At 36.3% G+C, this 25,212-nt stretch overlaps 7 protein-coding genes and 2 pseudogenes across 10 annotated transcripts; 5 read left to right on the plus strand and 4 right to left on the minus strand.

Annotated features, from left to right (window-relative positions):
• Positions 1–1,043: 1,043 nt before the first annotated feature.
• LOC147946680 (uncharacterized) lies at positions 1,044–1,366 on the plus strand. Its single transcript, XM_087500803.1, is given in 1 exon segment — positions 1,044–1,366. A coding segment is annotated over 1 exon segment (195 nt). The 5' UTR covers positions 1,044–1,171.
• Positions 1,367–3,168: 1,802 nt separating this feature from the next.
• Positions 3,169–4,013, minus strand: LOC104776014 (germin-like protein subfamily T member 2 pseudogene; annotated as a pseudogene). The gene has a single exon (XR_015595334.1). The product of XR_015595334.1 is annotated as a germin-like protein subfamily T member 2 pseudogene (transcript).
• A 569-nt stretch (positions 4,014–4,582) lies between these two features.
• On the minus strand, positions 4,583–7,415 carry LOC104776015 (putative myosin-binding protein 5). The gene is made up of 3 exons (XM_087508645.1): positions 7,277–7,415; positions 5,001–6,693; positions 4,583–4,908 (listed from the first exon to the last, which is right to left on the minus strand). Exons 2-3 carry the CDS (start codon positions 6,391–6,393, stop codon positions 4,709–4,711), a joined length of 1,593 nt encoding a protein of 530 aa, XP_087364771.1. The 5' UTR covers positions 6,394–6,693; positions 7,277–7,415; the 3' UTR covers positions 4,583–4,708.
• LOC104776016 (transcription factor MYB1R1) lies at positions 6,748–9,577 on the minus strand. The gene is made up of 4 exons (XM_010500006.3): positions 8,302–9,577; positions 7,917–8,125; positions 7,277–7,651; positions 6,748–7,106 (listed from the first exon to the last, which is right to left on the minus strand). Exons 1-3 carry the CDS (start codon positions 8,606–8,608, stop codon positions 7,292–7,294), a joined length of 876 nt encoding a protein of 291 aa, XP_010498308.1. The 5' UTR covers positions 8,609–9,577; the 3' UTR covers positions 6,748–7,106; positions 7,277–7,291.
• Positions 9,578–13,432: 3,855 nt separating this feature from the next.
• LOC104776017 (uncharacterized) lies at positions 13,433–15,916 on the plus strand. 2 transcript variants are annotated; one of them, XM_010500008.3, is made up of 4 exons: positions 13,433–13,594; positions 13,869–14,045; positions 14,705–15,421; positions 15,600–15,916. In XM_010500008.3, the coding sequence occupies exons 1-4, from the start codon at positions 13,580–13,582 to the stop codon at positions 15,657–15,659; spliced, it is 969 nt and encodes a 322-aa protein (XP_010498310.1). In that variant the 5' UTR covers positions 13,433–13,579; the 3' UTR covers positions 15,660–15,916. The 2 variants fall into 2 exon arrangements, with proteins under 2 accessions (XP_010498310.1, XP_010498309.1); XM_010500007.3 differs by having other exon boundaries at positions 13,445–13,594; positions 13,866–14,045.
• Positions 15,917–16,421: 505 nt separating this feature from the next.
• On the plus strand, positions 16,422–16,932 carry LOC109131054 (uncharacterized). The gene has a single exon (XM_019241562.2). The coding sequence runs from the start codon at positions 16,521–16,523 to the stop codon at positions 16,779–16,781; it is 261 nt and encodes an 86-aa protein (XP_019097107.2). The 5' UTR covers positions 16,422–16,520; the 3' UTR covers positions 16,782–16,932.
• A 167-nt stretch (positions 16,933–17,099) lies between these two features.
• Positions 17,100–19,334, plus strand: LOC104776019 (uncharacterized; annotated as a pseudogene). The gene is made up of 4 exons (XR_015595335.1): positions 17,100–17,437; positions 17,554–17,659; positions 17,757–17,977; positions 18,073–19,334. The product of XR_015595335.1 is annotated as an uncharacterized LOC104776019 (transcript).
• An 865-nt stretch (positions 19,335–20,199) lies between these two features.
• LOC104778782 (uncharacterized) lies at positions 20,200–20,809 on the plus strand. The gene has a single exon (XM_010503219.2). The coding sequence runs from the start codon at positions 20,200–20,202 to the stop codon at positions 20,791–20,793; it is 594 nt and encodes a 197-aa protein (XP_010501521.1). The 3' UTR covers positions 20,794–20,809.
• Positions 20,810–20,912: 103 nt separating this feature from the next.
• Positions 20,913–22,499, minus strand: LOC104776020 (two-component response regulator ARR7). The gene is made up of 5 exons (XM_010500010.3): positions 22,008–22,499; positions 21,824–21,900; positions 21,552–21,629; positions 21,377–21,447; positions 20,913–21,290 (listed from the first exon to the last, which is right to left on the minus strand). The coding sequence occupies exons 1-5, from the start codon at positions 22,153–22,155 to the stop codon at positions 21,032–21,034; spliced, it is 633 nt and encodes a 210-aa protein (XP_010498312.1). The 5' UTR covers positions 22,156–22,499; the 3' UTR covers positions 20,913–21,031.
• Between the last annotated feature and the right edge of the window lie 2,713 nt (positions 22,500–25,212).

Below are 25,212 nucleotides of genomic sequence, written 5' to 3' on the forward strand. Positions count from 1 at the left end.
CTCATTCTACTTTTCTTTGTTAAAAATATTAAAATTTGGAGAATTTGAGGTATATGAGAAAGAATGGTTCAAGTTTGATGCTCTGTTTTCTTAAACTTTGTATTGATTTTGTCGTAAGAAGCAATGGAAAAGACAAGTAATCAGCAGAACATTTCAACCTTCTGGTTATAACGTAGGAAGTAACTTGTAATAAATTAATTAGTTGGTATGAATCTAAACAAGAGTTGATTTTCTGAATTTCATTGACAACCATTTGTTGATAATGATGTCTCCTAAGGTTTTCTTGACTCAATATAAATGTTGTGAACATCCAAATCAACCGTTGGTTTGTACACCAAATGGGGAGGTACAATCATCCAAAATAGCATGATAAATCGGAAAAGATGAGGCCGTTTTGGTTTCTTTAGATTTGAAAGTGTATGATGGCATTGGCATGAGATGCCTTCGTTTTCTCTTTAAGATCTCCATCTTCAGTGAGGTGAGCTATGAAGGTCTTCTAATACCTTTATCATTGCTTTGGAATGTTCAGTGCCAAGGTTGTCAAGACAAGGAAATCTCCCATTAAAGTGCCACTACTTCAGCTTCAAGGCAGATTCCAACCGAGGATATGTCTTAGCCACAAATCCCATTTGACAGTGCCTTTGTCATCTCTTAGCACCCATACAACTCCACAAGCTTCTATGTCTTCCTCCCATGATGCATTTGTATTACATTTTTAGGCAATGAAGAAGAGGACGAGACCGCTTCACTTGAAGCTTCTTAGGCTACTTCTCCGCACTGTAGCCTATAAGAATATCATTATGTCTCTAAGGTTTTTAAAGAGAGACTTGTGCACAATTGATTTAACAAGAAACGCTGCTTACTTGGCATCAGAATTATACTTTTAGTCTTAGATAATCAACAAAAATCCCCAAAAACTGGTAAACAGGATAGATAAAGCGTTATTGCAAAAGATCGTTTTAGAAAACATAAATTAAAAGCTGCAACCAGAAAAGTTGGACTTGAGATTGCGCACAGTTGTAAAATCAGTCCTAAACGCTCTGACCAATATTGCGTTTGGAATTGGAGGGTTCGAACCAAACAGAGTATTAGGCAGAACAACTGTTCCTGGGAGCTGGCTGTTAAAAGCGGTTATCAAACGCGCTCTCACTCGGCCAACGTTCCATTGGAAATGAACCAATCCTCTAGGGATAACAAATGCTTCTCCGGCTTCTAAAGTCTTCGAGTAAAGAGTGTTGTTGGTAGTCAAGAACCCGACAAAGACCAAGCCTTCGATCACAGTACCTACTTCGCTTGCCCGTGGGTGCGAGTGAGGCGGATTCACACCGTCTGGATCTAATTCAACGTCGTTCATCGACAGTCCTAAGGTGTTTAGACCTGGAAAGGTAAGGACGTTGGCGGGAGCAACAGCATAACCGTCAGAGTTCGACGTGTCTAAGGGACCACCTAAGCCGGAGTAGAAGAAGTCAGAAAGAGACACGGCTGACTTGCAAGGGAAGCCATTGATAGATGGAGAAGCTTTGAGATCGCCAAAACAGAAGTCTTGTAAAGGATCAGAATCAGATGAGAGAGATGGGATTACGAAGAGACAGAACTTTAGAAAGAAATATGTGAAAAGAGAAGAAGAGATTTGGAGAGTAGTAGTCATAGCTATTGATGAGTTGATGAGTGATGGTGAAACAGAGCATCCTCTGTTTTGTTGATATATAGTGAAACTTACAAATTATCATTAAGATTACTGAATACAAATGAACCGTCGGTTTAAACACAAGATAAATCGGAAAAGATGAGGCCCTTTTGGCTTATCTAGATTTGAAAGTATATTATGGAATTGGCATGAGATGCCTTTGTTTTGTTCTCCAAGATATCTCCATCGTGACACTCTTCAGTGGGTCCAGCTATAAAGGTCTTCTAACGTTTCATGTTCAATGCCAAGGTTGTCAAGACGAAACTGCCACTACTTCAGCTTCAAGGGCAGATTGCAACCAAGGATATGTGATAAGCTCTTATCATGTGCATTTCAGAAAGAGGAAAAAGTAATGAGGTGGCACCAAGTTTTGAAGCTCACACGCGTGAAGGGCTGAAGTATGAAGACTCCAAGAGTATACGTGCAGAGGGTTAAGAAAATGGGTACAGGAGAGTAAGAGGAGGTTATCTATATATAAGTGAGGGATTAGCCGTGGTGAGGCTTCTACAGTTCTATGGGAGTGAAGAATCTGAAGATATGCAATTTCATATGTATTAACTCATTTCTCATTTGTATTTGCAATTTCATTTTTTTTCTTAACTCTGATTTTGTTTTTTTTGTTGATAAGGAGTCCCTTTTTATCTTGGAAAAGCTTTCATAATTATCATCTGCATTCAAAAGCTTATCAAATTGGTGCCTTAGTGACAAATCGACTTGGTGTAGAGAGAATCTTTACAAACAAACAAAAGGTTGAGTGGGTGAGAGTGTCCTTCTTCCACACAACGCTATGATACCCTTTTTGGGAGAGTAAAATCATCCAAAAAAGCATTGATAAATAGGAAAAGATGAGAGGCCCTTTTTTGCCTATCTAGAACTGGTGGAAGTATAAAATGGCATTGGCATGAGATGCCTTCGTTTTGTCTCTAAGATCTCCATTGTAATGCCTGACGCATTGCCTTGGAATCGCTCTCAAACATCACATATTGCCACTACTCCAGCTTCAAGGGAAGATTGCAACCGAGGATACGACTTAGCCCCAAACCATTTGACAGTGCCTTTATAAGCTCTTTAGCATCCATCCAACTCCACAAGCTTCCATGTCTTCATTCCCTGATGCATCTATATTACATTTTAGGCAATGAAAAATAGATGTGATTGTATTGGGTGACTCATTGAAAGATGCTTCTCATATCCACTTTCTTCTGTCAATCATACGACAATGAGACCTCTTAGGCTACTTCTCCTCACTGTAGCCTAAGAATATCTCTTAAGGTTTTTATGAGAAACTTTTGCACAAATTATTTAACTAAGAAACACTGATTACTTGGCATCAAAATTTATACTATATGAGAATCAACAAAAGTCCCCAAGAACTGGTAAACATGATAGAGAATGAGTTCTCTTAATCAAATTGTTTACATTGCAACCAAAATTATATCTTCAGAAGAAAAATTCGAATAGAGATCGAGAAGAAAAAAAAAGAGATAAGAAATGAATCTTATTAATGATTTAGTTTCAAATTTTCCATACCAATTGTTACACATAAGTAGCTATATGCTATAAAATCGAATTGAAAAAAGATCATAAATGAAACAATTCAAACAGCAAACATGGACTTGAGTTTGTTCACAGTTACATCATCAGTCCTAAACGTTTTGGTCAAAACAGGATTTGGAATCGTAGGGTTTGAGCCAAACAGAGAACTAGGCAGAACAGCTGATCCTGGAAGCTGATTGTTAAAAGCGGTTATCAAACGCGCTTTCCCTTTACCAACATTCCATTGGAAATGAACCAATCCTCTAGGGACAACGAACATCTCTCCGGCATGTATAACCTTCGAGAACAGAGTGTTGTTAGTAGTCAAGAACCCGACAAAAACCGATCCTTCGATCACAACTCCAGCTTCGGTTGCACGCGGGTGCGAGTGAGGCGGGTTTACACCTCCTGGAGCGAATTCAACGTTGTTCATCGAGAGTCCTAAAGTGTTTAGACCCGGAAAAGTTAAGACGTTGGCGGGAGACACGGCTACCCCGTTAGCGTTCGTGGTGTTTAAAGGAGCACCTAAGCCAGAGAAGAAGAAGTCAGAAGCGGAGACGGCTGACTTGCAAGGGAAGCCATTGATTGAAGGAGAAGCTTTGAGATCGCCAACGCAGAAGTCTTGTAAAGGATCAGAATCAGATGAGAGAGATGGGATTACGAAAAGGCATAGCGTTAGAAAGAAAGATAGGGAAAGAGTAGTCGTCATATCTATTGATGAGAATGATGAAACAGAGCATGCTCTGTTTTGTAGATATATAGTGGTTTATTTTGGTCTTTGGCAAAGTTTCTTTTGACTTCTTCTACATTTTAGTCTATAGAAAAATAATTGGAGATCGGCTGAGGTATATAAATGGGCATGAAATTATTGTTTGCTTATTACTAATGGTTCAAGTTTGATGCTCTGATCAAAACTATTACTATTTATTTTTAAAGCATGTTATTGATTTTGTCGTAAGAAGCAATTTGAAGAACATGTCAAAGTTAATGGTTAAACTGTCATTTTGCTAAACAGAGAAGCTTTCTTACTTAGCCATAAGATACATCTTGACTTCCAAGACTTAATGATGTCTTTTAGAAAAAGAAAATGAGAAGTTCAGAGAATTTTAGTATGTAACTGAGAGTCATTGGTCGATAATGCACGATTTTTCATGATGGAAATTAGTGGGTAATAAGGATCTAAAATATGATATTGTTTGATAATATTTGTCTTGGTCAAGTCTTTATGGGTTTGTTAAAGTGGGATTTTCATAAATAATGTTTTTAATTATGAAAAAATAATTACTTGGCGTCAGAGTTTGAGATTCAATGAATCATCAAAGAAAGTATCAACACTAGTTCTAAAGTAAGAGAAGTCAAGGCAGAAAAAAAATGTTTTTTGCTTGTTCTGTTATAAAAAACTTCAGTATCAATTACATACAGATTTTGATACAAGGATGTTGTTTTGATTTCTTCTGATGAGAGAAGAAAGTAAGTAAAACAGAGTCATGATTCTGATGGCATTTCGATGAAACTACGAAGCATATGCAGATTCTGAGATATCTGTAATAGAATTGCTTCTCCTTCACTAACATCTAAAACATCTGAAATTTGCTGCAACAGTTCACCTTTTGATTCAATTGCATTTAGTCTCTCTGTAATCTCTGATATCTCCTTCACTAACATATCTTTTCTGCTTCCATTTTCTGTTACAAATGCACACAAAAAAAGAAGAAGATTCAGACAGTTTCTTAAAGAAAGATTCTTAAAGAAACATATAACATAATGAGACTCTTACCATTTTCTTCCTCTATGATCACACCATTGGTAGTTATAGACTCCTCAACTGAATCTTTCGTCTGTTCCAAATCATCTTCATGATTTGAAGAACAAACAGGCAAATCTGATACCGGTTTAGTTTCATCTTTTTCTTCATCAAGAAACTCTTCTGCTGCTTCTCCTCTTTCTTCGTCTTCTTCTCCCAACAATCCATATCTCAATCTATAAGCTTCGATTTCAGCTTCAAGCTCTTTCATTTCCTCTTCTCTCTTAACCAACAAACCATTCATAGACTGCAACGCTTCTTGATCATATTCAGCTTGCTCATCCATCATTCTCTGATACTGCAATGCCTCCATTTGGACCGCAGCTTTCTCGGCTTGCAGTCTCGTGATCATAGCCATTGCGTTGTTTGCTGCAACAGCTGAAGCACTCCTCTCTTCGTCTAACTCCATATACAAATCCATCAATGACTTGCGATCCAATCTAACCTGTCTATTTAGATGATGAAGTATCGAATCTCCATCCAACACTTCGTTCTCCGAACCATTCTGATCAGTCAGTGATTTCTTCATTGATCGAACAGACCATCTTGGACTGTTCTGCACCGAATCAGAAAGTGGAATGCCAAAGAATTTATTGCCTCCTTTTACAAAACTTGGAGTTCTATCATCGACTGAATCCACCAATGCACCTTTCGTGTTAAGAGCATCTTCATCCTCGGTTAATTCCGTGTATTTGATGTTAGACACATCCAAGGTTCTTTGATTGAATGAAACTCTAGGAGAAGGACTAGGAGCACCAAAGAAAGATTGGTTATTATTCTTTGGTTTATCAGATTTCACCTTCAATAGCTCCCCACAACAAGAACAACGTTGCTGTTGCTGAAACCTGTCGTTGCCATTGTTAGTTCTGTAATCAATCTGATAGAAGTTATCCTCTCTCTTAGAACCCGTAACTGGAAACGCCAGTTGAAGCTCACGTTCATCATCGATAAGAAGCTCAAGATCCTTATGTAAGATTCCAATAAGAGACTTGTAAGTATCAACATCTGATTCTTTCTCGGTGGCGAAAGAGAGAAGACAACCTTCACACATTCGTTTGATCTCAGAGAGTTTCTTGTGAACATGACAGTAAGCGAGAGATGAGACATTCTTCTTGTGAGCATCGCATATCGAGTCGTTGTAATAGATATCAGGGTTTGTTCTGACAAGAACATGGTCTAGCCTAGTGCAAAGAAGACAGGGGATTTTGAGATCGAAGAACTTAGCCATTTGGTTGGAGAAGAAAGCGAGGAAGCCATCGATGAAGAGGATAATGATGAGGATCCATTCAAGAAGAGCGTAGATTAAAAACTGTGGGAACGTTCCAAGTTCTTTTTCTACGAAACTCTTGAAGGAACGGTTAGACATTATTGTGATTGCCAAAAGCGATCACGAAGCAAACAGAGAAATCAACAGGAATCTAAAAAAGAAGAAGAAATTATCTAAAAAGGTTACATGAAGATTGAAATGGAAGCAGAAGAAGGGGGAAAAAACAGAGCTTATGACCTTTATTATTTACTCTTCTATATTTGGATAGGGGGAAGAATTGAATTGACCAAAAATTACCTGAAATAACGGCTAATCGAAGATAATGAAACTTGACAAAATTAGAGTTGCTCTTGTGTTCTGTTGTTTTGGATTATCATGTCCCTTAATTACCATGTACTACTATAAGGAAAAAAAAAAGTGTTTGCTAGCGAAAGTGAACAAAAATCCACCAAATTAAGTCAAAATGGCATATGACATTATTATGACACTATAGATAATGATAAAATATTCGACGAACCCATACATACAGTTTAGCTTATCTCCAAAAGATAAGAGTATACAAAAGCCTATAAACCCCCACAAATCACCAACCATTGATTGAGATGGGCCACATGAGAATCACGACTTGTTTGTTTTTTTAACTTACACATACCACAAAAACAAAACACACACAGCAGAAAACGACTCAGAACAGTGTGTGTGTGTGTGTGTGACCAGAGAGTTTTTACAAACAAACGAAAATGATGAAGAACACCTAAACACAGTTCGTCCATCCCTACAGCCTTCATCTGTTATTTGTTCTTTTTTTTCCCCTGAATATGTTTTTAAGACAAAATACATAAAAGTTTGACACAGTAAGGCCTAACGGAAAGATCAAAAACAAGACTGAAGACGGTTCTTTTTCTTATCTTATACCTAATATGTACTACTAGTACTACAAAAACGGAGAAACAAAGAAAGAAGCAAGGTCTTGTAGATTCACCTTGGCTTTTTAGGTCTAACCAACTCTGATGATGCTGCTATTGCTATCTCCATCACTGAAGCTTGGCATCATTGTGAACGCTGAGTGTCTTGAGTTGGGTTGCTCGTTAAGATTAAATGAGGTGGCCAGAGAAAGGTTGAGAGAAAGCGGTGCAGCATCTGTGTTTAGATTGAAAGCAGGATTTGCTTGGAAGGTTACTGGGACCAGATATGTATCGTTGAGATTAAACGTCTGTTGTGGTGAAGTCTCAATTTTTGTCGGCACAGCAACTTCAGGAAAAACTTGCATAACTTGATCATGTCCAGAGCTGATGTTAGTTTCAGGTAGTGGTGAGCACTCCTGAGCTTGATCTTGCTCCATGGGCATATCTGTAACCTGATAAAACACCAATCAAACCTAACTGTCACACAACTTACCATTATTGTGATAAATAAAATCTCTCCCTATAAACCCCCAATCTTGAATTTATCTACTTACTAAGTACAGCTTGAAAGACATATACCCAATTTGACCAAAATCATTATGCTACACTTCTTTGTCCTTCAATTCTAAAGAGGAAATACTAAAAACAAATTGACTTCTAAGAAAGGAAAGCAGATAAGGAAACAAAATGAATCAGGCTAAGATAAGAGAGAGTTACCGTATCGGTTGTAATGTCAAAAAGGCTAGATCTTCGGCGACGACGGTTGAGATTGGTTCGTCGGAGGAAGTACTTCTGAGCGTGACTAGCAACTTGAGTAGGAGTCCTGCTCTTCACAAAGTTCCTAGATATGCCTTTCCAATCTCCTTTTCCTACTTTCTGAAGCCCAATCAAGAACCTCTTGTGCTCATTCTCAGTCCACGGAACTCCTTAAATCAACCCCCACAGATATAACAAATCAATCAATCAGAGCTAAAGCAAATCTCCAACATGCATAGATTCAATCACAAAACTTGAATAAAGATCAAATTTTTACAACAAGATTGATAATACAATCATCAGAATCTGTTCAATCAAACAAAAAAAAAAAACAGAGGAGTAGTACCTCGTTTCCTCTCGCGGTTACCCCCGGATGAAGAAGAGATGTGAACCGCGTCATTGGCGGAGGCGTAGCCGTCGGCGAGAATCACCGTCGTCGCGTCCGCTTCGTTCTTATCTTCTCCGGCGACGAGAAGCTTAGGGATCTGATCATCATCAGGCGAAGACTTTTCTTCGTAATCAGAGAGATTGTTCAAACTCACACACTTTCTCATAGGATCAACAACAACCCTGACTCCAAACAACATGATCTCATCTCTCTTCACGACGGCGCCACTGCCTCCTGTCTCCGACGAGCTGCTTACGGCGGCCATTAAGATGAAGAAACAAAAACTTTTTCCGATTTTGCCCTTGCGTCGCTTTTTGGATATGTTTTAGTTTACCCTTTCGTAATCTTTTAATTTGTTTTTTCGAAGAACCGAACATACAAATAAGGGAGAGACGAGGTGTGTGTGTGTGTGTGGATCTGATGAGCTTTAAAACTTGTTGCTTCTTCTTCTTGTCTTTTATTTTTTATAAAAACACACGATAGAAGCCACGTGGCATTACTGACACTCTTGTGTTGTTGTTACGATAATGTGAGATGTGTCTATTTGTTATTTGTTCGTCACTTGTTTCCTCAGTGACCTTCTTGTCTCTCTATAATTATCTTTAATTTTTATTTGTTAGTTTTATTTTTAATTTTTTATGATGATCTCTCTTTTTGTTAATTTTTTTTGTCATTTAAAATTGAAAGTGCCTTTTTTTTTGTTTAATCAAAATTGAATGTGTCGCGACGTACTTCTCAGTTCTCACACGCAAAGAAAGAAGAACAAAAAGGATTTCTAGTGTGTTTTTTTTGTTGTTGTTGAACATTTCAATATAAAAATGAAAGAAGGTTGGTAACGGACTTGTGCCGTTGTGCGGATGATGCATGAAACTTTGTTCATAGAGATGAATTAGGAATTATAATGGTGGTTCATAAAAGCTGTTGATTGTAGTATAAATGGTGTATTATTATTATAAGTGTGTTTTATAGTTTGTAATGTAAGTTATTAAACGAATCTGGTCAACTCCATGAGTGCTATTCCCAATTTACATCCAACCTGTGTACCTTTATAACAAAGAAGAACCATTTCTTGCTACGAATCATATAAGCAAATCAAAAGTTACCTTGGAAATTTCAAATCTGTTGGAAGAACACTTCATCCTTATTTCGTCCTTAGCTTTTCAATCTAAATAAAGCCCCGGCCAAACCCCTTTTAAAATATTAAATATTGAATGTGTTTTGACGATGTCACGATAATTTTACTTCTGGCTACAATTAAATGATTGATAAACTAATGAAAAGAATATTCCAAATTGTGGCATCAAAATATTTAATATAAGCAAAAAGGCCAATGGGAGCACATGACATCCTCATCTTTTTAATACTGTACTAGTATTTGATGTGTCCATCAATTATTTATCTTTTTTGTGCCCATCAACTAATTGCCTTTTTAAAGTTTAATTTCCCTTACAAGTTGTCCGATCCTATCAAAGTGTTCGAACTTGAAACGGATCAATTCACATTGCATACCACTATTATCTCTAAATCCCATCTTAATAAACAAAAAATATTACAATACGTATTTCTAACCGCATTCTTTCAAATAAAAATGAAGAAATGGTTGAATTCACATAAATAGAACACATATGACTCTCGTAAAGAAAAATCATTCTACTCGTATGTATTCATATAAAATATGACCAATGTACGTTTTGATCAGTCGGTTAGATCTACTTATTACTTATTAATAAGTACGTAAGAGATTATAAGTATCAATATAAACCAACTTTCTTTCAAATTCTGATGATCATAAAACTTAAAAAAAATTGGAGTCTAGTAGAATGTAAGAGCCAACTTTTTTTTTTTTTTTTTTTGTAAGAGCCAACTTCATTGTACTAGGTGTAAAATGTTTAAAACGATTTAAGAAACTGAAGAGTATATATCATGACGTGGTTCGTCCAACCTTGGTTAATCATACAAAATTAGCCTTGTATCTGTATTCGGCTCCCTCTAATTTTTTTGCTCCAATCTTTCTGTACTCTGCGTTGTCGTAATTTGTCTCAATTTTCTTCTAGTTTTATTGATAAAAACCTAATTAACTAAAAAATCGTAAAGAAATATATATGAACTATTGAACTTTTTACTTTATATTCTAGCTAGTGGTTTTTACTTAAAAAGCATGGTGTCATGATCATCCCGTTCAAGTTTAAGCATGGGGATTCAACTTCAACAACATGCATGTTAACAAAGATTAAAACAAAAAATTAAAAATATTAAAATTAAAAAAATATCCTAATTATTAATCAAACATTCCCGTGAAAAGGAAAAAAAGGAAAAGGAAAAACACAAATATTGGTCAGGAATGAAAGCCACCATTAACTTTTCTTGGTTGCACACAAAGATGATGAAGTTAAAAGGAGTAGTTTATATAAAGCCATTAGAAAAGCAGACTTTTCTCCTTTTAGTTTTCGCTTTAACCAATTTGGATGAGTATGGGACTTTCCTAAATCAGGATTTTTTAGAAGAAGGCATGGATCATGAGAGAGTACATGATTGAGTACTTAAACAGAAAAAAAAAAAAAAAAATTGTTAAATATAATTAAAGAGGTTTTAAAAGATGGAATGATATGTTGTTCCACTTCCCACTTGACAAAAGCCCAAGCCCTTTTTATAAGTTTATAATATATTTTGAAAAACCTTCAGAGTTGCTCTACACCCACACGGCAACAACAAGACAACAACATTGACTCATACCATATTGTAGAGTTGTGAAGTCGTTTCTTTGTATGTTTGCAACAGATTAATCAGAATTCTGAACGATCACAATTTTTTTTTTTTTTTTTTTAATAAAATGTAAAATTTATTCGAAAAAATACTTGTTTACAACAGAGTGCAGCGTTTGTATATGAAATCTGTGATTCAAAAAAGTTTAAAAAAGATTTGTGTTAAAAGAAACTAATAGTATTGTGAGTGCTTGTCTTCATCTTGAAGCGAGCCAGACTAGCAGAAGATCGTTGCCTTGGATAGAGAGCAGGCGATCCCGAAGATCGTTGCTTGACAATGCGAACAAAGTCCCATGTGTCTTTTGTGCAGAAGGATCCTTTGTATTTGTCTCTTTTTCCTTTCCAGAGGACAATATCCTCTGTCTCTACCAAACCCCTGTTGCGCAGACTGTCAAGGACTTCCTCAATTTTATTGAAGTGGTCTACCCTGTGTCTTCTCGGCCTATTAAGCAAAGCTTCAGCTACAGTGGCATGTAAGCTTATACCCATGTCAATGCACCCACGCTGACCTACAACATCAATTAGGCAGCCGAACTGCGACCAGTTATCATGCCAGAAAGAAATGTTCTTTCCATTATGTACCTCATATTTTACAAAATCAGAAGCCAACCTGCGACATTTCAACAAATTTTTCCACATCCAAGAACCCGTAGTGGATTTAGGAGGGATCGACCAGAAAGAACCTTTCCTGAGCAGATAAGCTCGAATCCAGTTGGTCCAAAGTGAGTCGCCTGAAAGAAGTCGCCAAATGAGTTTTAGGCAACTTACTTGATTAACATCATGCAGAGAATGCAATCCCAATCCTCCTTCTTCCTTGGGGAGATAGACATCCGACCAGGCTACCTTTGTCTTTTTCGCATTTAGTGAGGGGCCAGACCATAAAAACGCAGAACACAGGCTATCAATCTCTGCAATGCACGCTTTAGGTAAACGATAAGCTGACATCCAAAAGTTTGTAAGGCTGTGTAGAACCGAAGTGATGAGTTGCAAACGTCCCGCAAAAGAGAGATGTCTTGCAGTCCAACTCCCGATCCGCTCTCGAATCCGTTCTACTAAAGGCGTGTAATCTGAGGTGGTCATACGTTTAGTCAAGAGAGGCAATCCAAGATATCGGACAGGTAGAGTGCCATTTGCGAAAGGGAAAGAACGTAGGCTTACTTCCCTGTCACTATGTGAGACTCCTGCCATATAGAGTGTCGATTTCTCGAGGCTAACATTGAGACCTGAGAAAACAGCAAACTGATCAAAAATTTGTAAAATACCCTCAACAGAGCTCTTAGTCCCATCCGTAAATACCAAAAGGTTGTCTGCAAAGCACAAATGTGTGAGTTTGACGTTGTGGCAATGGGGGTGATATCCAATTTGTCGTTCCAAAGCTGCTCTATCAATCATTGCAGACTTGACTTGCATACATATTACAAAGAGGTAGGGAGATAGAGAACACCCTTGACGAATTCCTCGTTCACTACGAAACAGTCCTGCAAGCTCACCATTTACCTGCACCGAAAAAGTTGATGTGGTGATGCAGAGTTCAATCCATCGAATGAAACGTTGTGGAAATTGCAGAGTCAATAGCACGGATAAAAGGAAAGGCCATTGGACTGAATCAAAAGCCTTTGAGATATCAATCTTGATGGCACTTCAAGGAGAAACAATGTCCTTGTGGTAATCTTTGACGATCTCTGAAACTAGTAGAACATTTTCCATGAGCAAACGACCCTTGACAAAGGCAGATTGATTGGGAGCAATGAACTCAGGTAGTAGCTTTTTTAATCGAGTAGCAAGAATTTTTGAGATCACCTTGTAAATGACATTACAGCACGAAATTGGTCGATAATCTCTCAGTTCAGTAGCCTCCTTTTTCTTTGGGATTAAGGCTAAAATTGTAGCATTAACCCCTTTTGGCAAGAAGCCGTATATGAAAAAGGACTGAATGGAGGAAGTGAAATCCTTCTGCACAATAGACCATGTCGATCGGAGGAACTCAACGGTATAACCGTTAGGGCCTGGGCTTTTGTCAGTAGGCATAGAGAAAAGGGTATCTCTTATTTCATTAGCCGTAACGATCACAATTTACAAACAACATAAAAATGTAATAACGTAGTAGAATCTAACAATCCACAAAGGAACGACACAAGCTGCATCACAATTCACACAATATATGGTTTTTTGGTATCACGTAGTGTAAGAAACGAAAACACGACGGGAAAACCGGGAAACCGCACCGTCGGTTTACTTTACACAATGTGGTGTTTCCGTAATAAACTGGAAAGTAAAGGGTAATAAAGTAATTATACCATTTCCGTTCCTAACTGACAGATTCTTTCAAGGCGAAAGGCAAAACATAAGGGGAAAAAAAAACACAACAAACCACTTTTTTTTTTTTCTTCAACTTCGTCTTTTCTTCTTCGCGACTTCGGTCGGACAAAAAAAAAAAAAAAAATCGCCTCTCCGCAACAGCATTCACAGCCCTAATGACCGACCCAGAGGTAAAAATCCCATTTTTAATCCCTAAATCTCCGTCGTTTTCGACTTCACATTCCCAATCGAAATTAAAAAGTTTTGCTTTTTCGTTTTTCTCTGTTTCTTTTTAGGTTTCATTTCTCTTTTACGAATGATTACTGTTTCTGATTTCGTTTTATATTACCGTGTATTGATCCGAATCGGTGTTTTCGGATATGGGTTTTTGTGTTCTTTGGTTTCTGGGTTTTGCATCTTTGCGATGAATTGTTTCGTTTTTTTTTTTTGTTTTGTTCTCAGCAGAAATTAACCGCCTTGAAGAAGGCTTACGCGGACACTATACTGAACACGGCGAAGGAGGCGGCGGCGCGTGTGATGATATCCGAGAAGAAAGCTCGTGGGTTTCAGCAAGAGCTTGCGGCGGTTAGAGATGAGGCTCTCCGTACTTGTCTTAGGCTTAAACAGATGTATGATTCCAAGGTACGTTCTGTCAAGTTGTTTCATTAGCTGATGTTATCACATAAAGTTTCGACATTTCTGAGTTTTGTGAGACGACAATGAGCTTTTAGTTACATCCTTGATAAAATCTTACAGCCACGTTCAGAATTTATATGCTTTGGCCACTGTTTCTTTTTTGTTTGTTTTGCTCCATTGAAAGCGCTGTAGAGATAGTTTTTTTGTGATTTATTTAGCTGAGTCAGGTTTATGACCTGGAGACTTACACCTTGCTTAATTCTTATGTACCTCAAACTCAATTGATATTGAAATTTTACATATGATGGATGAGTTAGCCTTGCAAGGATATCATTTTCTGATTTCCAAATAGACTCACATTCCCTAAATCTCATAGTACTTCAGATGTTGTTGTGGAAAGAGATTTTATTTCTTTGAGCAGCCGTCTATCAACCTATAATAGTCATTATAGTTGAGAAACATAGTGTGCAAAACGACCTGTGTATTTTAGCAGTGAATTTTGAATCAGCCATAAAATTGAGGAGTTTCTTTTGTAGGGAGGACCTAGGTAGTGTGAGAGAACTTGTTCTCTCTTGTTTACACTTATTACAGTAGTAACTCACTGTTTGATCAAAGCTGTTTAACTTGAGACTGTAGCATAATCTTCTTAAAATCTGTGGTTATAGGTCAAGGAGGCAGAAATTATTTCTTTGAAGAAGCAGCAAAAGATTGAGGAACTTGAAGCTCAACTTGGAGAAGCTGAAGATATTGTAGGAGAGCTAAGGACGGAGTTACGAGAATCACGTTCTCTCCTCGAGAAATTGATAAATGATCGTCAAACAAATCTTAGCAACGAGGGAAAAAACGCCAACGAAGCAGTTTCTATAGAAGTGCGTGAGGACTCTAGCAACCATGAGAGATCAGTAGTGGCTAATGGAATCAAACCACATATGAGTGACAGAGGTTTTAGTATTAACCATTGTTCTTATAAAGAGAATAAAGAATCTTGTCTTCATACTCTTCCTTCCATACTGAGTAGACGCAGAGAAGCTGAGACGGTGGAAAAGAAAACGGCCAGTGGGGACTGTGCTGATGTGGGATCACTTACAGAAGCAAGGAAGGAAGAAGAGAAAGAGACTGATACTGAGCTTTGTACTACACCTTTGTCGCCTTCTCAGAAACCGTGTGTCAAATTCTCATATAAGAGGAAGCGTAACATGGATGGAAGAGACAGCAGCAGCTGCAGCCCTGAAAGAGGAGGTTCCTCATCACAAGATGATGATGACAATGAGATCAGAAACCGGAGACAAAAGACTGGTGAGAAAGGCAACATTTACTTGGATTCTTTCACCGGTACAGAACCAGCTCGTGATAGTCGACGTGTTGCTCAGGTCGCTCGTCAGGTTAGTTGTAAATCTAAATAAGTTAATATCAATTGTTTGCTTCTGGATAATTTTTTGTTTCTTGTTGATGTGAGAGTTTCTGGTTTCTCTGTAGTAAAAATTGTACTGAAAATTTCCAGAAATATTCAAGATTCTAACCTCTCTTCTTTTGTTTGTTGTTGTTTCTTTGTTGGCATAGCTTTTACCATTCTCGGAGAAGAACGTGTTGCAGCAGAGTCAGTGTGATGATGTTCCTTGACTGACAAGTATGCTTCGGAGATCCTTATCATGAATTCCATTTGATCCATCCGGAGGAGAAATTAGTTGTAGTGGTACAAAGATAGCATAGATACACTCATTGTCAAAAGCTTATAAAGCTAATTTTTTGTCGTGAAGTTTTAGAGTTTGTTCTCACACTTGGTCGTCCGACGTCGTTTCTCTACACCTTGACTAATCCAAAAACCACCAATTGTACGATCACGTCACGTTATTCCGAATCAAAGGGTAGTTTTGGAATTCAACAAGCATAAATTAATTTTTATTCACAAGCCCGGCTTCGATTCTCCGAGCCTGGAAAAAAACATGAGATATTTCGCATTATCCACCTTTTTGTAACTTATTTCTATCTAATGAGAAGAAAAAAAGCAGATTGCACTAGTTTTCTTCGAGAACCTTTTTAAAGAACGAAAAAAAAAAAAGTCTTTTAGATTGGATATGGCGACTTCATTCAGGGTCTTGCGTCTTGTAACGGCGAATTAGAAGAAGTTTCCTCAATACGGTTAGCTTTATTCTAATAAAACTTTGCTATTTTTCCACGAGAGATTCTTTTATAAATTAGAACAATATCAATCTGTGTGTGTTTTTTCTCCAGCGAAGGTTCCAAATGATTATAAAAATAAAGTTAAAATAAGAAGCAAATCAATAGAAGTCATATTCGTTCACGAATCACGAACACAACGTTTGACCACACACTAAAACACGTCTCTTGAACTATGAATGTGCATGTATATATATAAACACAACATAGAAAACGAGAGACAATCACAATACTAATTACTTTTGGTTATATACAGGAAAAAAAAGTCATTTATTTCGTCTTAGAATCATCAAAGCTTGATTAATGGACGGAACATCGTGGGCAGACCAATGGGACAACAGTGCGAAAGGAGGCCGGATAGGAGGCGGGGCCATCGTCAGTAGCGGCGGAGGTGGAACGAAGTCGTCGAACTCAAACACGGCTAAGTACAAGGAGAAGATGGGACAAGGGTTGGAGAAGACGAAAGCTGTAGCTTCTTCTGGTTTCAAGAAGCTCAAGACAGGTTCTGCTATTGGTTTTCGTTGGGTCAAGGACAAGTATCACAAAACCACAAACAAACATTAAAAACTCCTTGTGTATGATGTATATGGTTATGTAGTGTGAATTTATTCACTTGGCAATCTTATGTCTGATGTTGTGTGTTAGTCGATGATTTGTATGAGTTTTCGAAGATTTGTATTCATGTGATTAAATTAAATTGATTTTTTTCGTTAAATGATTAGTAAACGTAACGTTTTATATTTACCAAATTAAAAATGAAATAATTTGCATAAAGGTGTAATTAAGATCATCAAATTAAAAATGAAATAATTTGTATAAAGGTGTAATTAAGTTCATCAAATTAAAAATGTTACTTTTAAGAAAAAAATTAGGAGGGAAAAATTCCCTCGCCTTTTGTGGACAAATCCGCCATTATTTCTTAATCACCGGCGAAGAAGAAACCCTAATTAGCGGCTACCCTTCATCGCCGCCGCTGTTAGAGTGAAATTGACGGCGGTGGAGGAAAGAAGATGGCGATAGAGATGCCAAGAGGTTTACCATTTGCGGTCGACACATTTGGACCGTACACGACGACGACGATGAAGAGAAGAAAGAGACATCATTTCTTAACGCACGCTCACAAAGATCACACCGTTGGGATTTCTCCTTCTAATGTCGTCGTCTTCCCTATTTACTCTACTTCCCTTACCATCTCTCTTCTTCTCCAACGTCACCCTCAGGTTTTTTTGTTTTGTTTTAGTATATGTTTCCTCCTCTCTTGTCTTCGTGTGTGTGTTCTCGTTCTCTGTTGTCTCAATATAGTCGTAATTGTGTGTGTGTGTGTGTGTGTGTGTAGCTTGATGAGTCTTGCTTCGTTAGAATTGAAATTGGTCAATCAGTGGTTGTTGATGATCAAGATGGTGATTTTAAAGTTACTGCCTTTGATGCCAATCATTGTCCTGGTATGTTGTTGATCCTCGTTTGATATGTAGCAGCTGTTCCAAATTGAAAGATCTCTCTTTTGACGTTTTTTTTTTCATAATTGGAAAAATGCTTCAGGAGCGGTCATGTTCTTGTTTGAAGGGAGTTTTGGTAACATACTACACACTGGTGATTGTAGGCTTACACTGGATTGCCTACAGAATCTACCTGAGAAATTTGTTGGAACTAGACATGGCCTAGCTCCAAAATGCTCTCTTGATTTCATTTTCTTGGATTGTACTTTTGGGAAAGCCTCTCACTCTCAGAGGTTTCCTAGTAAACATTCAGCTATTAGACAGGTGATTTTGGACTTTTGATCATATCACTTCTCTTTATGAACTGGAGTCGTTTCTCACATTTTTCCATTGTTGATTTCTTTGTGTAATGAAATCAGATCATCAATTGCATATGGAACCATCCAAATGCACCAGTTGTATATCTTGCGTGTGATATGTTGGGCCAAGAGGATGTTCTGTTGGAAGTTTCTAGAACGTTTGGCTCCAAGATTTATGTCGACAAAGCTACAAACTTGGAGTGTTTCAGATCGTTAATGGTTACATATTCAGTGGGTTCCCTAAACTGTATGAAAGAACAAGTGCAAAGCTTGCTGAGGCCAGATCGAAACTTCAGAATGAACCTCTTATCATCCGCCCTTCAGCTCAGTGGTATGTTTGTGATGACGAAGATTATTCAGAAAGTGGAAGTCAGATTCAAAAGCAGAGGAAAGTTAGGTTTAGTGAAGCTGTCAAGGATGAGTTTGGTCTTTGGCATGTGTGTTACTCTATGCATTCATCCCGTGAAGAATTGGAAACAGCGATGCATGTTCTTTCTCCAAAATGGGTTGTATCAACTGTTCCTTCTTGTAGAGCAATGGAACTGAACTATGTGAAGAAGAACTGTTTCATCAGTCGGTTCTCGCCTGATGATCCTTTCTGGAAGCTTCTAGACATCGACATGGAAGTTTCTCCAGTTGCAGCAGCTGATACTCACACAGTAGCTCTTAGTTGCTGTCTCATGAGAGAAGAAATTATTCTTGATTCTGCAAAATCGAAGCTAGAACCTGTAATCGAAGCATCTAGGACAAAGAAGAAGCTTCTGAGTTTATCCCCTGAGAATAATCTTCCTGTAACTCTGTTTGGGAGCGCAAGGCTAAGTTCTCAAGAATCTAATCAACTACACGAGAGAAAAGTCACACACACTCAATCTGTATACACCAACAAAACCTCGCCGGTATTGGAAAAGCTGAATGTGAAGGAAGTAACTGAGTCGTTACAAGATGATACTAAAGAAGAAGCAGTAGAGAAGGAGTCTTGTAGAAGCGTTTCTTCTTCTTCAAAGGAGATTTGCAAGGATCTCAGTGGGGATTTGAGAAAGCTATACAGATCAATGAACGCACCTGTGCCTCGGCCTCTACCATCATTGATGGAGCTTATGAACGCTAGGAAACGCTCTCGGAATCACTTGAGTTTCTAGCGCAGTAAGGATTTTGTGTTTGACATCTTAGCCTGATCACACAACCTTACAGTCTCAATCCCTCAAAAAGATATATAATATTTTCTATGTTTGAGAATAGTTTGTAATAATTTTAACATTGATTATTTTTCCATTGTAACCATTCATTTCAACTTAATCACAATTTTTTATTTTTTAAATAAATTCTAAGATAAGCATGGCTTTTAAATAATTATTAAAACAAAATACAAGATAATCATGGTTTGATATATACAATCTTGCACCTCTATAAATATAAGGAAACACATAGAAACCAGAAAAAGGAAATTGTCAAATTCCTATAAGAAATAGAATAGGCAGACCTAGTTCTATAAATAGGGTGCTAAGGCTAATTGTCTGATTGTAAGCTCTAGCACAAACAAGAGAGAGCTTGAGGTTTCTTTAGGGTTCTAAGATTTGTGTTATTATCTTATAAAGAGAGTTTTGAGAGAATAGGAAATTGTTTAGAACAAACTTGTAAACAGATTTTCTATTAATCAAAAGAGAGTTTAAAGAAATCTTTATTCCATTGTTCTTAAGTGATTCAGATCAATACTTATCACACTTTCAGTTTGTTTCATAAGACAGAGGCTTTGAATGGTTGCATAGTATGCTCTAGACCGGACTAAAATTGGACTGGTCCGCACTTAATTTACCATTCACCATTGCGTACCAGTATGCAACAATGCATACTAAAAATCTCCATACTAGTACCCATTACAGTATACAACTTCATACCATTGTAAATTCACTGTTGGTCTGCATTTTTTATTCCGCTCCTCAAGTGCTCCATAACATTATAAACTCCATACTAGTTTGCTCCATACTACAGTCTAATATAATGCATACCAAAATACTGGTATGCATAGTCCCATCTACACCATACTGTACAACCATTCAAAGCCAGAATTTATAAATCTAAAGAAAAGTTGTTCTTTATATGTTTCTAAGTTCTAGCAATATTTGCTTTGAAATCGTGCACCTCTATACATAAAAAGAAAAGCATAGAAACCAGATCACATTATTCGTTATGGTAGGTGGATTATCTTTCAGCCATGAAATCGACCGTAACCCTGCGGTCTCGGATGCAGGCACAATCAAAGCATATGCAACCATGGTCACGTTGGATGAAACTGTACGAACGTTCTCGATTACGTGGCTCGCGGACTACGTCATGGAAGATGAAGGACTTAGTAGTAGAGAAGACCTTAACGATCTTTTGATGGAAGCAGGTTTCCCTGTCGAACCCAGTTTGTTTACACTGACCGAATTTGCCAACGATCGTATCATTGAAGTGACTTCCTCAGGTGATCATACCACAGATTGTGCTCTGTTTCTCAAATTGACCTTTCGTGATCATCTTTCCTTTGACGACACTGTTACTTGTATACGCTTTAGACCCGCAACGGAGCTCGCTATGAGGTCTCTTACCAAAAAAATATACTACAAGACTAGCTCTATAGGTGATAAGTGCACAATTTGTTTGGAAGAGTTGAAGGATGGAGCAAAAGTTGTGACGTTACCATGTGGACATGAGTTTGACGATAAGTGTATTGTAGAATGGTTTGGGACTAGTCACTTTTGTCCATTGTGTGGTTTCGAGCTACCTTGCGAAGATCAATGAAGAGATGGAAGGATTCGGTTACCAAATTGTCTAACGTTTGTTGTTGTTAATTTAGTTTATATGATTCGTTTTTTCTTTTTCTTAGTTTTGTTTAAGAAACAAAAGCATGAGTTGTAAGATGACTCTCTCAAACATTGTCTTTTGTATTAACCCCAAAACAAAAAACGAATGAGCAAAAAAACTTAGATGAGGAATATTTACAGAAGATGTTAGCTAAGGGTTGGCTCTATATTTATATTCAAAGAAGACAAGAAAGGTTTTCAGATTCTGATTTCATCCGTTTTGAAGATTGAATATCCTTGACAGAAGAATCATCATGACTTGATGATGATGACGATGTATCAATGTTTTCTTCAACAAGCTTCCTCTTGCTAGAAAGGCTTCTTAAGGTTTTGCATTCCTCAGCTTCGTTTCTCATTATTAGTTGTTTTATTCGCTTTACATCTGCTAGTTTCACCGGTTTTAACAGGAATTCCTCTGCTCCTTCCTTGAGACATCTGTAAAGAAGAAGTAGATTATTAGACTGAATAGTTTAAAATATGATCTGATTTGTATGATAATTATACATTAGACGATCACTTACTCTTCTATACGAGGTAAGATGTTCTCAGATGACATAATCACTACTGGTACTTCTCTGAATGCTGAAGATTCCTACAAATATCAAAAAAGGAGTTTTGCATGAGCATCAAAGAAGCTTTTTATTCAAGTGTTTAAACAGATTGATATATCAAAAAGACGATTATTGTTATTAATACCTTAATCTTCTTGAGGAGATCATAGCCTGTTAGTCCTGGCATTGAGTAATCTGTCACTATCAAATTCACCTTCAAATCCTGTTATAAAACGAATCACAGAATTGTTAATAAAACCACACTTTGACAAAATCAGATCTTATTACCAAAACAATAACTAAAAAGGCTGATTTAAATTGAAATCCGTATGATCATAGAGTATCTCTTTCTCTATCCTTAGGATTCCTCAATAACGTAGATATTAAGAATACAAGGGAAGAACTTTTATTAAGAACCTTGAGATTAGAAGCTCCTTTGTCTCCATCTAAGCCAAGATACTGCAAAGCTCTGGTTCCACTCTCTACAGTCGTCACTGCAATAACAAAAACAAGAAGACATAAGTAAAAAAACAGAGGAGAGTTTAACGCTTTTATAACTAACCATAAAAACAGAGCTGAGTGAGCTAGAGAGAGATTATACCTTTACAAGAAGAGATTCGAAGCAACCTCTCGATGACTTTACGATCCACAATACTATCATCAACAGCGAGAACATGTAACTCCGGGGGAGTAACGGTTAAATCTCCACCAGCGGGAATCTCCATCCTCATAACATCACCGACCGCCATTGTCAAACTCAAAAGAAGAAAAAGAAAGAGAAGAAGTAAATAGGTTGGGAGGAGAAAAGAAAGAAAGAAAGGAATGGATTTGGATTGAAGACAAAGGAAACTAAAGAAATCAATGTGATAAAAAGGAAGAAAGAAAAAAGGTTAAGGTTAGGTGGACATAAATATGAAAGAGATGATGGGATGGTGGGGTTTACTATAAGTAAGTACTATAGAGAAGAAGAGATTCGGAAGATCGGATCTTGCGGGTAAGATCTTTGAAGAGGAAACAAAATCTTACAAAAGAAAATTTGGGTCAAGTGTTTTGATGTTATGTGTTTGGGAAGTGTCAGAAAAAAAAAAAAACCAAAGGGAATGGTTTGTGTCTTCAAAGGTCAATATCTTTGGGCACGGAATCTTTTTTTAAGATTTCAAAGATCTTTGTTTGGTCTGTTTCTTTCAATCCGACAGCGACAACTCCCTCCTTACGTGGAACTTTCCTTCTTCTTTTAGTAATTTTTTGACTTCATCTTTTTTTTTTTTTTGTTCGTTGTCTACTATACTCCTAGTTGTTGTTGCCTTTTTTTTTTTTTTTAGTTGTTGTTGCCTTACTCAATCAATGTTCTCTAAACCAGTGGATATTGCGAAATTAATCGACCTTTATTGATTCTAATCTATACTACTAAAGAAGTTTAATGATTAACATTGTGTTATATTATTATACTGTATCTTTTTGTGTGGATAATCATATAGCATTACTTCTTTAGTTAGTGATTCATCAATACTATTCATTAATAAGTAAACGTAGTCGACCACTTGTGATATTTTTTTTTTAGGTTAAATTATTACGAGGTTATCTTAATTTTTTTTTTTGGCGACAAAAGAGACATTTTTTTAAAATCTATTGTTGACATCGTTTTCAGTTGAGTTTCCTTTATTAAATTGAATTTTATTTGTATGCAATAAAGGCGCTCTGTTTAGTGGACCATTGAGTGATTTTGTGAAATCTCTTTTGCTTTTGGACAAAATCTATAGAGAAAAATATGGACAAAGTATTTTCGGGTGGATCCTTTTGTCCCAGTTTTAATATTTTTTAGCCAATTGCAAGATGGCTTAAAGGCAACAACAGGATATTATATTTGGTTTGAAATTAGTATAAATAATGCAATGTCGGTATGTATTGATATAGTATATTTTAGTACTGATAATAGATATCAGTTTGGTTATTAAGTTAAAAGTATATTATAATACTCGGACAACTTAATCTATGTCATATAAATAATATTTTTGCCGATTTACAAGGTTTTTATTAGGCAACAAAAGGGAATATTGTTTTCATCATTTCATTTTGTTAATTGATTTTGTTTGTTAAGTTGACCATTGCGTGATATTGCGAAAACTTCTTTTGGACAAATCAAGACATAGTAAAATCTTCAAAAGTTGTGGAAAAGGTTCCTTTAATATTTCATAACATCTTTTAGCCGACTGCGATAGGACATTGACAACATTTGTTTTCTTAGCTTTAATTTAGAATCTTGCTTGTTTTTTGTATCGATTTGATAGCTACCTACAAAATCCAATATGATTGATGATAGCCATCACACCTAACAGCTCTGAGAACATGATTATTGAAAGAAAACCCTTGTTATTTGAAGAATATAAGAAAAGTAAAATTAATTATTGCGAATTTGCGATGTTTCTCCACATGTATAAACATTGGATGATCGTGCCAAAAAAACATTGGTGATAAATGATAAACATTACCAAGAGGAAAAGGAAAAACCATCAATATGTTTCACATTTTCTTACTTTTCAAAAAGTTGATTCAATATCACTGCAATTTCATATAGAACAAATCTTACTTTCAAAAGTTTTTTCCCCACAGATTTCATAATGTCTTGTAATGTTTAAAAATTTCACTGCAAATTTATGCACAAGGAATCTAAGTTATCAAGCATAAACGGTAATACTTAAAATAAACAAAATCAACTCATCATAGTCATCATATAAGATTTTAACATTAAAATCATAGTCATCTTTGCTCCGTACTTGAGATTTATGAAGAAAAGCTCCATTGTTTTATGTTTTCAGTTTCATGATAAGTCAATAATCTGATTAATGATTTGTCTCTTACTATCTAAAACTAAACTTGCTCAAATACAGCTAATCAATCTACACATAGGCAGTTTAAGAGCGAAAATAAAATGTTCTTCTCCCTCGGTTGGTTTTCGTTATGACTTATGACTAACATTTTGAGAAAAACAAAAAAAAAGTAAAATTAAAATAATGCCTCATCTCACTTACTGACTTTTTTATTATAAAAATATATTGTATTTTTTCAGGTGCAAACAAAATTGGTTACAATCTTAAGTAACGGTGGCCAAATATATATACTTTTTTTTTTGGTTATTTTCAAGACTCATATTATTATCGTGTATGATTATCATTTATTTCCAGCGTATTGTTAGCATGCTTATATGTGACAGTAATATATAGACTAATACATAGTTTTAGTCAAACTTTTGTTTTATCAAATATAAAAATAATTAATTAATTTATTTATATGCGATAGTAATAAAGTTTGACTAGAACAATTGTCTGAATCGATATCACCAGCCCAAAAAATTGGGCGAATTTTGATTACCACTAACAATGAAATTTGACTACCAGAGAAGATTTTTCAAAACCGAGTGTTAATAAAATCATTGTCATGAAATTGAAATATGTTAGAGTAAGTCCTAAGCAAGTAAGCAACTCTATAAAAGATATGAAAAACATCCTTAAAAATATGTTACTTGATTCATGTAAATGTTCTGATTATTTTTGTTCTCATTTGTTCGATAGGTTTCAATATCTCCAAGAGTCTATGTATAGTGATTGAAGAACTCTGTTTATTGGTTGCTTTGTTTTCTTGTATTGGTTTAATCCCAACAACTTAGTTTTTTTTAGATATTCATATTTTGTTTTTTTTTTTTTTTTTTTCTTATTAATTTTAATTTTGCTTATTATCTCTTTTTATTTTTAAAATTGCATTTGATAAACTTCAAAATGTGTATTTTAGGAAAAAAAAGGAATGGGGAA

This window comes from Camelina sativa, chromosome 3 (genome assembly GCF_030686135.1).
Source record: "Camelina sativa cultivar CO46 ecotype springtype chromosome 3, ASM3068613v1".
Lineage (NCBI taxonomy): Eukaryota > Viridiplantae > Streptophyta > Magnoliopsida > Brassicales > Brassicaceae > Camelina > Camelina sativa.

Coding starts and splice junctions, on each gene's coding strand:
- LOC104776015 (XM_087508645.1), bottom strand. CDS start 6,393: ATGTCTAACCGTTCCTTCAAGAGTTTCGTAGAAAAAGAACTTGGAACG. Junction 4,909..5,000: donor GATCATAGAGGAAGAAAATG/GTAAGAGTCTCA, acceptor CATTTGTAACAG/AAAATGGAAGCAGAAAAGAT.
- LOC104776016 (XM_010500006.3), bottom strand. CDS start 8,608: ATGGCCGCCGTAAGCAGCTCGTCGGAGACAGGAGGCAGTGGCGCCGTC. Junction 8,126..8,301: donor TAACCGCGAGAGGAAACGAG/GTACTACTCCTC, acceptor GGTTGATTTAAG/GAGTTCCGTGGACTGAGAAT. Junction 7,652..7,916: donor TTGACATTACAACCGATACG/GTAACTCTCTCT, acceptor GTGTTTTATCAG/GTTACAGATATGCCCATGGA.
- LOC104776017 (XM_010500007.3), top strand. Junction 14,046..14,704: donor AACAGATGTATGATTCCAAG/GTACGTTCTGTC, acceptor CTGTGGTTATAG/GTCAAGGAGGCAGAAATTAT. Junction 15,422..15,599: donor TTGCTCAGGTCGCTCGTCAG/GTTAGTTGTAAA, acceptor TTGTTGGCATAG/CTTTTACCATTCTCGGAGAA.
- LOC109131054 (XM_019241562.2), top strand. CDS start 16,521: ATGGACGGAACATCGTGGGCAGACCAATGGGACAACAGTGCGAAAGGA.
- LOC104778782 (XM_010503219.2), top strand. CDS start 20,200: ATGGTAGGTGGATTATCTTTCAGCCATGAAATCGACCGTAACCCTGCG.
- LOC104776020 (XM_010500010.3), bottom strand. CDS start 22,155: ATGGCGGTCGGTGATGTTATGAGGATGGAGATTCCCGCTGGTGGAGAT. Junction 21,901..22,007: donor TCGAATCTCTTCTTGTAAAG/GTATAATCTCTC, acceptor TTGTTATTGCAG/TGACGACTGTAGAGAGTGGA. Junction 21,448..21,551: donor ATCTCCTCAAGAAGATTAAG/GTATTAATAACA, acceptor TGATATTTGTAG/GAATCTTCAGCATTCAGAGA.